Source organism: Rhinatrema bivittatum, chromosome 3, assembly GCF_901001135.1.
Source record: "Rhinatrema bivittatum chromosome 3, aRhiBiv1.1, whole genome shotgun sequence".
In the NCBI taxonomy this organism is placed as follows: Eukaryota; Metazoa; Chordata; class Amphibia; order Gymnophiona; family Rhinatrematidae; genus Rhinatrema; species Rhinatrema bivittatum.
Genome location: NC_042617.1, coordinates 411,245,949 through 411,260,028, shown reverse-complemented (window position 1 = coordinate 411,260,028; position 14,080 = coordinate 411,245,949). Strand labels below are relative to the sequence as shown.

The following is a 14,080-nucleotide window of genomic DNA, read 5'->3' as shown; positions in this document are numbered from 1 at the left end:
TGTTACAGGTTAGCAACTGTGCTTTTCCCAAAGACAAGAAGGATAACAATCCTTACACATGGGAATCCCTAGCTACAAACTGTCCTGAATGAAAATAGGAGAAAAATTCCAAAACAGTGGCAACAGGCAGCAACTATTTTTAGTAGCAACAGTTATTAAATGCAGTATAAAATATTCTGAAAAACTCTTTGATCAAACTATTAAGAACATGGCATCAGCAACAGTGGTGTAACCTGATATACATCCACCACAATCTGCTAGCTAATTAGAAAGGGTGCACTTGGCAATGTAATTCCAGGTTTGTTGGTCAAAACAAACAAAAAGCTGGGTAGATTTTCTAAGGGCTTCAGTCCATTCCAGACAGATGGCCAAGGCTCTTTTGTAGTCCAAATTGAGAGAACTTGGTTCACCCTTGTGGACAGGTGGCCTGGGAAAGAATGATGGAATGATAATTGACTAGTTAAGTTGGAAGTCCGAAATTACCTTAAGCAGAAACTTAGGATGCCTGCACAGAACCAACCTATTGTGAAAAAACTTGGTATAAGGCAGGTAAGGCCTAGAGCCTTGAGCTCACTCTGACTTCTCTGTGCCAAAGTGACCACCACCAAAAATATGACCTTCCAAATCAGGTACTTCATCTCACAGGAACTGCTAGGCTCAAAGGGAGCTTTCATCAACTGGATCAATACCTCACTGAGGTCCCATGACACAGCTGGAGGCTTATTGATGCAGAACATTATTACTGATGCATCTGATGACGTGGACTCTGTCCTCAAAAGATCAGGCCTCAATAAACTGGTTAAGTCTATAAGATGCCACCCACCTCTTGTCACTTTTGCTGCGTCAGACTAACATGGCTATCCCTCTGAAGAGCTGAACTCTAGGTAGTAAAGCTTTGTTAATACATTTTAGGTGAGTTCCTATTTTAAGTGATAGCCCTGAACCAGTGGAGTTATTGGAAAGGGTGGTGTCACATAACCTATAATTGGTTTGAACTTGGTTACAGAGCCTGGGCAGTGGAGGGTTCCATTATGAGTTGGCCCATTCATACATTACAATGAAAGCTAATTGGCCTGGAGATTAATTTGGGGCAACAGGAATCCAAGATTTTAAGATTAGGCTTCTGAATTGTGTTCCCTGCGTTTATTCACCTTAAGCTTAGAATAGCATGTTTTCAAATGTTGTCTAGGTAAAAAGGTAAAATTAATGGGCAACAACAGGAGAGACTGATGATAAAGAGCCACTTCCAACAAACAATTGAGGAAGGAGATAATTTTTACATCTATAAAATAAGAGGAAGAATATACAATTTATTAAACTCACAGAATAACATTTATACAGCATGGCTTTTGATCAGTGAAAGAGAGGAAGTGCAGCTTCCGCTGTGGGCAGGAACATAACTAGTTTTATTTGCTTGTACTGGAATAATTACAAAGGAAAATAATTACAAATAAAAACTTTATATTCTGTTTATTGTCAGGAAAAATCTGCAATTAAAACTTGGGTGTATTCTTATCTTGTTTGCCTGATAAAGTGATTTTTATTATATTTGTTATAAAGATATGTAACAAGCTGCTGATCACGGAGTGCTGCATCACAGTTGGCATCTTGTACCTCAAGATCCTGATTCCAGCAAGGTCTCCAGCATCTTGATCTTCTGCTGCTTCTGGCTGCTCTGACTAAGGGGCCACATCTACTCAGCAGCTTTATAGGCCAAGTGCCCAGGATTTCCTGTGGTATGCTTACATCATCACTGCTCTGATAATTAAAGGAAGCTCGATCCTCTGAGCAGATGTTTAAGCAACATGTTTGGATCCCCGGGTTTCTCTGCATTGCTGCTCCTGTTCCTAACTTCTGTAACCTGACCTGATTCCTGACTCTTTTTGCTTGCTGCCTGCCCTGATCTCTGCTTGCTTCTCCACACTGTACGAACTCTGCCTGCCCTGACCTTTGTTTGGCCTGCCTCTCAATCTTGAATGAATTATTTCTGCCTTGAGCCTACCTGTCTGAACACGCTTTTGCTTCTCAATTCTGTTCCGGTGTCTAGGCCTAGACCATCAGCTGCTCCAGAGTCTACTCGCTAGCCTGTGACAAGGTGGGAATCTCAGGATTTACAATTCCAAGATATCACACTGCTTTCAAAGAAGCTGCTCTGCTGCATCCTTCACGCTCTTCAATATGTCCTGCATATACTGGCTCATGAAGACCTGGTAGAATGCCATACTTATCTGCCTTATACCAGGCATCCTAAGTTTTTCAGGGGGCGGGAATGGCCCCCTGAAAAACCCTCCTCTCAAGCAAGTCAAGGGTATGAGAATTCCTGCCCTGGGGTATCAAGGAATGTGTTCTAGGACCCTTGACTTGCTTGAGAATGGATTAGACTTCCACTGACTGGTGTGCTTCTTGATCCAGGAGTTTTCTGGACACGATATATCACATCCATTTTCTTATTAATTGGAGTCATTAAAAACAGTCACCCACACATTCTCATCTGTGCCTCCAGTAGGATCATATGGATGGGCACAGCCACAATATCTGGATGACACAACAAACTGGAGGACATGCTGTTTTGCTCTGAACTCGTCCTCCTTTTGCAACACAAATGGCATGACATTCACCATTCTCTGAACAAAATCAGCAAAGAGCAGGTCTTCCATGGGAAACCGTCTTCTTTGCTCTGGAGGAGAGAGGTCCAAGGGGAGACCTGTTGAACCATTTCAACCAGAGAAATCCTCAGATCCATAGCCATATTCCCAGGATTATTACAAGTCCAAGTCCTCACTCAATTAGCAGACAAGGCCTCAAAGAGGACAGCACTGTTCTGATGAGGCTTATACCCTAATGAATTCCTGTGCCTTGGTGAAGCTTCCTTCTCCAATGAGATGGTAATTAACATTGGTGCGGCAGTACCCAATATTGATTCCCATTCAGGAATCAGCACTGAGGTCCTTCTGCTAGGTGCCAACAATAATTCCAGCAGGCGTTGGATATCCATCTGCAAAGACCCCAATGTAGTCGATACTGGTGCTCTAATGCTCTGCATTTTATGATATTAGGTCTTCTGGATCTTCCTATCCAATTCCTCCTCAAAAATTGCCAATGCCAATGTGGCCCAGAAAGCCAGAGGAGAAGCTGTGTCTTCCTGGTATACCAAAGGAGTCTAAGTGGCTGGCACCAGGACCCTCAAAGACTGTCATGATTCCGGGAATGCAAGGAAGATGGGCGCTCCTCCCCACGGAAACAATTTGGGGGCATCAAGGCTGCTTCTAGAACGTCCCTGTTCCCAGCATCGTGCATTGACAGACAGATACCAATGCTTACTGGCCTTCACCCAATACATATCATGGGAACTCTGCAATGCTAGTTACCCTCTGGATGGAAGGAGCCAAACGACAGTCACTCTCCTTGATGCTGTCTGGTACTCAATGACAGGATCAAGTATCTGGTACTCCTAATGTCAAAGCACTGCCAATGGTCGATGCAGCTCCCAGGTCCCTCGATGTTAATACCAATTGGCTGGACTTATGATACTTGAAGTGCTCTTCCATAAGACAGAAACGACAAACCCTAGGGGTCAAAGTCATGCAGGCGTGGCACCCTGGACGTCATAGTCAGCCTCCAGGCAAAGGACACATCATGGGAATCCATGATGGATATGACCCTTTCACAGAGGGAGCACTTTTCAAAGCCTCTGCCTTTCTTCTCCCTCTGTGACACTGGAATAAAAATTAATGAAGCAAAATCAAACAATTCTATACTGGGGAAAAAAAGCCGCTGATGCCACCTCGATGCCCTGGTCCTGGAGCAGAACACAGCTGCCAAAAAAAGTAACAAAATGCTTGAAAACCTAACTAGAGGTGACAAAGAAGACCACAGAGCCCTGGAAAGAATGAATCCTGCGCTCCTGGTCAGCAAAAATTCCCTATCAAACAGGTGAGAAAGAAAAGGTTTATGACCAGTGGACTCCATGGAAAAGATAACACTGAAGAGTACCACTCCCCCCCCCCCATGGAAACACATGGTGGTAGCAGCCCACTGCTCTAACCACTAGGCTACTCCTCCATCCTCCAGGAGAATGGAGGAGTAGCCTCCACTTTTCATTCCTCAGGTACAAACTTAGGGACTCATTTACCAAGACAGATGGAAAAATATTGCAGGACTCACAAAAGGGTGGTACTTGGCACTGCCTCCTTGTGAATCCTGTGGTATTTTCCCTGGAAGTAAAATACTGCCAAGAAAAGTACCTTGGCGGTAAAGGGTGCCCAAAAAATGCACAATGCTGGGACTGTGGTACTGCCATGGCTTTTAGGGACTGCTCATCCTCGAGTAACTCTCCCAACCCTCCCAACGGTTAAGACAAATCCCTGGGGTTCTATATACACACACCCTGTCCCACCACCATCCCTGCAGGTGGCTAGAGGAAGAAAAATAAGTAAAAAAAAATGTTTTCTGCAGATCCTGGTCAAGCCCTGCCCCTAACAGCCCAACCCCTTCCTATCAAGTACAAATTCTGGCCCCTGGAGACCGGGACCAGGACCAAGACCGAGACCGGGACCGGGACTGGGACCTCCCCCCCAATAACTTACAGTTTTATCCCAGATTTCCCCTAGGTTATGAGCCTGGCAGCAGCCATTTTTCAAAGTGACACCAGCCAGCCAGGCTCAGCCTTTGCCCCATTACGTTATCCTTGGATTAGAAGTTTATCATGTGATAAACGGCCTAACGCAGCTTTGTGAATGAGCCTCTTAAGACTGTAAGACCTCTGAGGATAAGGGAATCCCTACAGCACCTGAATGTAATCCACTCTGAAATGTCACAAAAGGCAGAATATAAATTTTAAAAAATGTTCACATTTCTAGAAACTTTGAAGTCAAACGTCTCTGCCGGGTTTTGATGATGTTACCCATGTATGAGGACTGTGTCATCTTGCTTGTCCTTGGAGAACAGATGTTACTTTCCAACAGTATGGGGTTTCATCAAGCCTCTTGCAGTAAGGTCTGTCCTTTTAAAGACAGTGGATATTGTTTACCCTTTTACTTACATATAATATTTGTTACTTTCCTACTCACAGAGTCAGTATCACTTACATTTGCACTGATGCCTTCACCATCTTCTGGCACTTTGGGAAATGCATCATAAAGGGAAGATACATATGTTATTACTGATTTCTCATCAGGTGAAGAGACATCCACATCTATAATGGAAATGAGAAGTGGTACTATACTTTACTACTTATACAAACGAATATTAATATTCTAATTATAAGGGGCCCAAAACTGAAAGCTGGCCATTTAAGTAACTTACATGGATATGGCTTATCTAGCTAAGTTACAAGGGATATTCAGCCGCATGGCTATGCCACTGAATAGCTGCATACAAGCCGCTACTTAGCTGGATAAGTTATATCTGGCTATGTTAAACCTGCTTGATGACAGGTATAACTTACCTGCATAACTTATCCAGCTAAGGCTAAATATCACTACTTAGCCAGATAAGTTATCTGGCTAAGTAGCATCGCCCTGATTGCCAGCTAAGAGACAGCGGGATAAGTCCTACTTACGCAGCTGTTGAGCACTGAATGCTCTTTTAATATCAGGCCCATAATATTTTTGCCTTGAGCATGCATTAAGTACAACATGCACAGGTTGCTGTAGCAGAATCTAAGAAGAGACGTACCTTCAGGATCCAGAAGTCTTGTGACACCAAGTTTTTCAGCTACAAAAAAAGCATTTTCTAAATTTGCAGTGTTGCTTTGAACAGCAACGGTATTCATATCAATCAGGTCCGGCCTAAAACAAAACAGAAGAAAAGAAAGTTGATCCTGACTGTTCTTCTCTTAGTACGCCAAGTAAGAGAGAGAAATTATGAGTGAAAAATATTGCAGTAATGCACACTAAGCAGTGATGAATTACATTTTTCTGTATCAAATGGTACAAAGTCTCTGGAGGGATCAGCAGGGAGGTACAGCACATATGGTTGGTACATGAATCATTTTAAGCATAGGCTTCCTGAATTTATGGAAACTGTTTTCAGAGCAAACTGATTACATGAACGCAAAAGACCTATCTTTCATTAATCTCTACTAGGCAATGAGAATGAATGATGTCTAAACTGTAGCAAAACAAGAAGGCTGGTGGAAGAATGCAATTTTGAAAAGCTAAAATAAAACACAAACAAGTATCGTTACCATGCACCTAAGGGCTTACAGCGGCAAGTTAAACTGTGCAGGTGCTTAGGAAAGGTAATTTTCAAAGGGACTTTTGCGGGTAAAAGAGAAATGGCCTTTTACAAAATTACCAGCCCAATGTGCGGGTAAACTTCCATGTGCATGTCCTCTACCCGGACTGAGCAGAGGCATTCCTGGGGACAGGGCAAGGGAGGGGTTTGCATTTATGCGCACACTTTTCCATGTTCAGAAGTCTGCACGTAAAATTTTGCCCCAAACCTTCAGCATGCAATTTAGCTGGTGCAGTGGTGTATGGGCTGTTTTGGTGGGGCCGTTCTCAAAAGCAAATCACGTACACACGCACACTTGCCCTGATAAAATCAGTGGGATTCAGGAACGTGTTTGCCATCTAATTTATGGGGGTGCTTACAAAATGACCCCCACCCCCCATAATACCTGCATGTTATGCAGATGTTCAAAGGGGATGGGTGGGGGGGGAGGGGGGCAAATGGAACCTACCTTCACCCACACGCTGATACTCTCCAGACCTAAACATGGCCACAGGAATGGCACAAGTCATGGAAGCAGCGCACACGCTCACACACTTCACCTCAGCAATTTTCCATTAGATCAGTTTACTCAGGTAAAAAAAAAAAAGCTATTTATCCGGACAAGTGCCTTTGACAAATTGCCCTTCCCGCTGTCACTTAAAAAAAAAAAATTCTGAAAAAGGACCTCAGAAAGATTGATCTGACATTTTCTATTACAGTACTGACCCAAGCTTTAAGGATCTGCCTGTCAGTAAAGGGGTATCTAATAGGCGTAAACTGCGCCAGTATCACTTTGAAAATGATCCCGCTAAAATCACCTACGGATTTCATGTGCAGACGATTTTGGAGAATATGACCTTGCCTACTGCAAAAGTAGGCGCATAAGTGCAAACCCCTCCCAAACTTTGCCTGCTGTGCATAGAGTACACTTCCACGCACACAGGCTATATTGTCACAAGTTCAGCTGCATGTTGGGCAGGCAATTTTATGACAAGCCATTTCTGCGAGGAAATCACTGTTTTACCCAAAATAATGTCTTTGAACATTACCCTCTAAATGGCCATAAATTGCCTTCTCTCTCGTGCAATGCTGCTTATTTATAAGAAAGAGAGACTGAAAAGTCTCGTCAGCAGACCCGGTCTTGGAGACCACCCTGAGTTCCAAGCCCTCCTTTGAGACCTGGTGTATGTGCCAATGCCAGACGCAACTATGCCAAGAGTGACTCTGCCAGAGACCTGCCTCAGAAGCAATGTCGGAGGAGACAGCGTTTCACTGCAGGTGGACAACCTGGAAAAGTGAGGTCAAGAGGTCAAGAGGGTCCTGGGATGCCTGTGCCTGCAAGTCACAGGCATCCCAGGACCCTCGGTGGGACATCTGGCCCTTGCCCAAGTGAGTTTTCAGCCGGCGGCTGAAGCACAGCAGCGACAGCAAGAAAGTGAGACTTTGGGAACTGCTACCTGGGAGCTCTTTCACAGAAGGAGAACTCACTTTTGGCTCAAATCAGTAATCTGAATGCTACTGGGTTGAGGAAACAAGACACTAAAATGAAGAGCCACGATCAACGTATCGCTTCGAAGGACAGAAAGACTTATGTCTATTCAACGGTACAACACAATGTTTATTAAAGATAATGGGGGCAACAATCAAAACACAAGTACTTGCAAAGTCAGCAGGTACTTTAACACGTGACCTTTGCACCAATTCTAAAGGTTAAAAAAACATGCAATTTATTAAGCTTCTTAGATAATCTTTGCTGAATCCTGTTGATATGGAAAAGAAGTACATGACTGAAGTTTTTAAATAATTACCTGAGCCCCGCCTCTGATTACTAGGCATATTATGGGGTTATAATAATAATAATACTTAATTTTATAGCACTATTGGACATATGCAGTGATGCACAGTGGTGATAAGGATTCAGATACAAGTCCCTTCACCAAAGAGCTTACAATATAAGTGGGTACCTGAGGCAATGAGAGAGAAAAGTGACTTGCTCAAGGTCACAAAGGCATATCAGTGGAAACAGCAGGATTTGAATTCTGGCTTCCCTGATTCTCAGTCTGGTGCTCTAACCACTAGGCCACTCTTCCTCCCGGATTGATATTCTAAAGTGTTTTGTCCAGATAACTTTTAAATTAGCTGAACAAATCCTGAGATTTAAATATTTCACCACAAAAACTGGCAGAATTTTATCCAGATAACTTTGTAAAGTAAAATTTAGCTACATAAAAAGAAGTAGGGTGGGGAGAATTTGGCTAAAATTTGGCCAGCTCACGCTGAATCTCGGCACTATACAGAAATCAGGTAAGTCTGGTGGTAGAAAGCATTGTACCAACTAATAGCCAAATAACTTTATCCTGGTAAAGTTATCCGAGAATATTCAGCAGCAGACTTACCCAGCGCTAAATATCCCAGATGAAAGTTACACAGATAACTGTATCCAGATATTAATAGCACTTGCCAAATGAATGAATATCAACTTCTATGTATCAAAAGCAGATGCAGACCTGAGGCTCGCTAAAGGGTTACAAGAGATTTCCTCTGACTGTCTAGATCTTATCACAATGTTGGAAAGGACATAAACCAGGCACTTAGGCTTTTATTCAAAAATAGAATTTTTTTTTATAACCAAAAAAGTTGCATATTTTTTATATGACTAAAGCAACTCCTTAAATTTTTTTTTGCAAGTTACCATGTTACAATGTAAAATAAGCAGACTTTTCCTTATTTGTTATGTTAAATGTAAACCGATGTGATATCTCGATCGAATGTCAGTATATAAAAACAAATAAATAAATAAATAAATAAACTCAAGATAAAAGGAAGCCCTTTTTGGCCATGTGCCAGGAAAGTGTTTTCTTGGAAGTTAATTTTTTTCTCCGTTTTCCATATAAATGTGTTATTAAATATTTGAACACATGAAATACTTTTTCTGACCCAACAAATGTGAGAGTCTTCCTTTGCCACAGAGCCAGTGCAGTGTCATCTACCTCCACTGTGATTTTGCATGCTCTACCTTCATTCCAGTCTTGGGGGTATAATTAATTTGTACTACATTGGCTGGGTTTGCAGGGGGAGGGGCTTGATCTTGTGTAGATTGTTTTTTCTTTTCTATTGGTTTCTTCTCCTAAATTTTTGGGCTACTTAAACTTTGGCAGATTTGTATTCCTTTCATTTTTAAGTACCTTTTTATATCTTTCTAAATTGTTTTGTTTCTTCTTGAGGTTCTTGAATGAATGCTTAACACCGGAAAATCCAAAAATACAAAATACCGTCCTTGTATGACTGTAGCAATATGCTGTGCAGAGTTTTACTTGTTAGTTATCAAAGTTTCATATTTACGAATCTCAGTAGAAAAATAAACAGCAGTAAAACCTTAAAAAATACTCTGAACAATGATATTCATACTTTCTAGTGTTTACAAGGAATACTCACATGTCGCGCAGACATCCAGTCTGCTTCTAACACAGTAACTATTGTTTGGTTCATGCATAGATTTCAGAGACGAAACGTACTAACTTATTCAGCTTGGGGAAAAAAAACCCACTGTAAACCACTGTGAGCTAAAATTGGAAAGGAAGTCTAGAAATAAAAATTATATCTTTTATGAGTATGCATGCAATTGACTGCCTAGCATGCTATGCTCGTTCACGACAGAAACATAGAAAACACTTTGGTTTTTGTTCTTTGTATTTCCTTTTATCAGTTCAATGGTAAGCCGGCATGATGTGCCTTACGAATGTCGGCATAGAAAAGCCTTTAAATAAATAAATAAATAAATAAATACATACATACATTATGACAGAAGAATAGACCCTATGCCCATCTAGTCCGCCCATAGTCCGTTCCATAGTGGGACAAATTCCTCATACTTGGTAGTAACACACAGATTGGCCAACAGAGGAAAAGCCTCACATGAAGGTAGACTGCTTGATTAATTCCAACAATGTTGAAGAGTATAGCTGCTAGGATACTGCAATATGGTAGGCCTTTCAACTTTCAGTTTGACACTAACCTTAAAAGCAACACCTCTGTCCATAAACTTGGTCTTGCTCTAGGATCCTGATCTTTTGCCTCATTTATCTAATATCTGTAAATCTGCATTTTCTACGTCACACAAATGACTTATGACCTCCGATCTTTAGACTTTGCTAAAAATTCTTCTCTTTTCACTATCCTGTGAAAAGAGCTGGCTTTATCACCAGCGACTCCCTGGAACAGTGTTTTCCCTGGTTGGGGGCTTTTCCTCCATCACCAGAGCGCTATGGGTGGCAGTAACCTCTTCAAAGTCATGATGATGCCCTGCTCTCCATGGTCACCATGCGGCACAGTGACACTTCTTTCAAAGATGCTGCCCTGCCCCTGGAGCACCCTAAAGCCAGCACTAACTGTACAAAACTATATGAGGTCTATATTCAGACACAATCCATATAGCAAAGTTACCCTTAGATTTATCATTTTGCTATAAAGTTATGAAAAATAGTGCCCACGATATAAAAAAGGGGCGTGGGTAGGGTAATTTTCCTGATATCGCATCACATAGCTATTTTACCACAACACGTGTTAAATTTATAAGCTGAGAAGTGCCCAGACAGGCCTTTATTGCATTTTGGGCTGCTGGCAAGAGAGAGATAAAGCTATCAAGCTAGGTTGAGAGTACAATGTGCAAATCTCATCTTTGTGTACCTTTCCTCACTCCAAATCACATCAAATCTTCACTGATGTGTACTGTGCTGTTGTACCTCTGCCTGTGCATGTAAAGTTGTACCCCAAAACCTCATCCAGCACCAAAATGTCACCCTGAGTTCAGAATGGCCCCTCTTACAGTGGTATAAAAAGTTGACTAATATGTGTGCCTCCCCAGAGGTTCTCTCTCTCTCTCCCCGAAACAGGATTTGCAATATTTATCACAAATCCTGTTTTGGCTAAAATGCACAGCATAATACCAGGAAAAAAAGGTGTAGTTATTTCCGGCATCAAATTCTGCAATCGCACACAAAGTTAAACATCCCTCATTTTCATAAACTCCTCCCAAACTCCTCCTACTTGACATTTTTAAAATGTACATACACATCTCGCAATGCATTATTTTCACATGCACTATGGCCCTAACACAATTTGAAAAATAACCCTCTTAGCCAGTTAAACTTAACTGGATAAGTTTGGAGACATATTCAGAGTGCAGCTGCACAGCACTGAATACAGCCAGCTATCTTAAGTAGTCAGCCGGATAACTATAGTCAGCTAACTTTAGGACAGCTCTTTGACCCGACCAGACTTAGCCAGCTAAGTTAACCGGCTAACTCAACTCCTCCCAGTTACACCCCTGGAACGCCCCCAACTTATCCGGCTAAATTCTAGCCTCCTAACTTATTAGTTGGCTAGAATTTTAACTGGACAAAGGCCGACTACAGCAAGGTAAGCCATTTAGATGGATAACTTTTCAGTTATCCATCAAAATGGCTTTTGTATATTGACCCTCTGTACAACTTGATCTGGTGTGCAGGGATGTACTGAATTTTATTATATGCTGAAGGCTTAAAATAAGTAGTTGAAAGGCACTTTGGGGTTATATTTGAATGAAAAATAATACATAAAATAAAATTATATTACATATATTGTGGTTTCCATTGAAAAACTAAATGTCCTCTACTGCTGTCATTTGGACTCTACGTGAAAAAAAGAGTAGAAAAAATCTTAACCATCTGAAGACAAAACTTTACAGCACAATGCATTATTACAACATTCTTACAACACATGTTATTTAAACAAAATATGCTCATTAAATGCACTATTGCTCATACATAATGGAACATTAAATACATCAAACCCCTGCAGCAAAAGAGTTGCATTTAATATAAACATTTATGTAATTATGTAGACAATGACTATAAGCTTCAATGAAGTATTCTTTCCGTTGTGTTGACTCCAACAACTCATACCCCAGGTGATTCTTTACCAATTTGTGCTCTAAGTCTGCTTTAGTTCACAATTTTCTGCCTGGAAACCTCTGCCATAGATCTTAACTGTGTATAGCAACAGTAAAGAAGCTATTTTCTTCAATATATTTCATTAAAAAGGTGAAAGGAAGGCAAATCGATTACCGGCATGGTTAAAAGGTGAGATGAAATAGGCTATTTAGCCAAAAAACATCCTTCAAAAATTGGAAGAAGGATCCATCTGAAGAAAATAGGATAAATCATAAGCATTGTCAAGTTAAGTGTAAAACATTGATAAGACAGGCGAAGAGAGAATTTGAAATGAAGTTATAGAGGCAAAAACTCATAATAAAAACTTTTTAAAATATATCCAAAGCAAGAAACCTGTGAGGGAGTCTTTTGGACCATTAGATGACCGAGGGGTTAAAGGGGCTCTTAGGGAAGATAAGGCCATTGCAGAAAGACTAAATTAATTCTTTGCTTCCATGTTTACTAATGAGGATGTTGGGGAGATACCAATTCTAGAGACAGTTTTCAAGGGTGATGAGTCAGACTAACTGAACCAAATCACTGTGAACCTGGAAGATGTTGTAGGCCAGAATGACAAACTAAAGAGTAGCAAATCACCTGGACTGGATGGTATGCATCCTAGGGTACTGAAGGAATTAAAAAATGAAATTTCGGATCTATTAGTTAAAATTTGGAACCTACCATTAAAATCATACATTGTACCTGAAGACTGGAGGGTGGCCAATATAACCCCAATATTTAAAAAGGGCTCCAGGGGAAATCCAGGAAACTATAGACCAGTGAGCCTGACTTCAGTGCTGGGAAAAATAGTGGAAACTATTCTAAGGATCAAACTTGTAGAGCATATAGAAAGACATGGTTTAATGGAACATAGTCAACATGGATTTACTCAAGGGAAGTCTTGCCTAACAAATCTGCTTCATTTTTTTGAAGGGGTTAATAAACATGTGGATAAAGGTGAACGGTAGGTGTAGTATATTTGGATTTTCAGAAGGCGTTTGACAAAGTCCCTCATGAGAGGCTTCTAAGAAAACTAAAAAGTAATGGGATAGAAGGCGATGTCCTTTCGTGGATTACAAACTGGTTAAAAGACAGAAAACAGAGAGTAGGATTAAATGGTCAATTTTCTCAGAGAAAAATGGTAAACACTGGAGTTCCTCAGGGATCTGTATTTGGACCGGTGCTTTTCAATATATTTATAAATGATCTGGAAAGGAAAACAATGAGTGAGGTTATCAAATTTGTGGATGTTACAAAATTATTCAGAGTAGTTAAATCACAAGCGAATTAACATTAACCTTGCAAGACTAGAAGATTGGGCATCCAGATGACAGATGAAATTTAATGTGGACAAGCGCAAAGTGTTGCATATAGGAAAAAATAACCCTTGCTGTAGTTACACGATGTTAGATTCCATATTAGGAGCTACCACCCAGGAAAAAGATCTAGGCATCATAGTGGATAATACTTTGAAATCATCAGCTCAGTGTGCTGCAGCAGTCAAAAAAGCAAACAGAATGTTAGGAATTATTAGGAAGGGAATGGTCACTAAAACGGAAAATGTCATAATGCCTCTGTATCGCTCCATGGTGAGACCGAACCTTGAATACTGTGTACAATTCTGGTCGCCGCAATCAAAAAAGATATAATTGTGATGAAGAAGGTACAGAGAAGGGCAACCAAAATAATAAAGGGGATGGAACAGCTCCCCTATGAGGAAAGGCTGAAGAGGTTAGGGCTGTTCAGCTTGGAGAAGAGATGGCTGAGGGGGGATATGATAGAGGTCTTTAAAATCATGAGAGGTCTTGAACAAATAGATGTGAATCGGTTATTTACACTTTTGGATAATAGAAGGACTAGGGGGCATTCCATGAAGTTAGCAAGTAGCACATTTA

The 14,080-nt window shown here is 41.0% G+C and overlaps 1 protein-coding gene across 1 annotated transcript in view; it reads right to left on the bottom strand.

Annotated features, from left to right (window-relative positions):
• DST (dystonin) overlaps positions 1 to 14,080 on the bottom strand; it is a 925,809-nt gene that overhangs the window by 487,544 nt on the left and 424,185 nt on the right. The window contains 2 exon segments of the mRNA XM_029595689.1: positions 5,088 to 5,194; positions 5,677 to 5,789. Of these exon segments, the coding sequence (XP_029451549.1) occupies positions 5,088 to 5,194; positions 5,677 to 5,789 (220 nt within the window).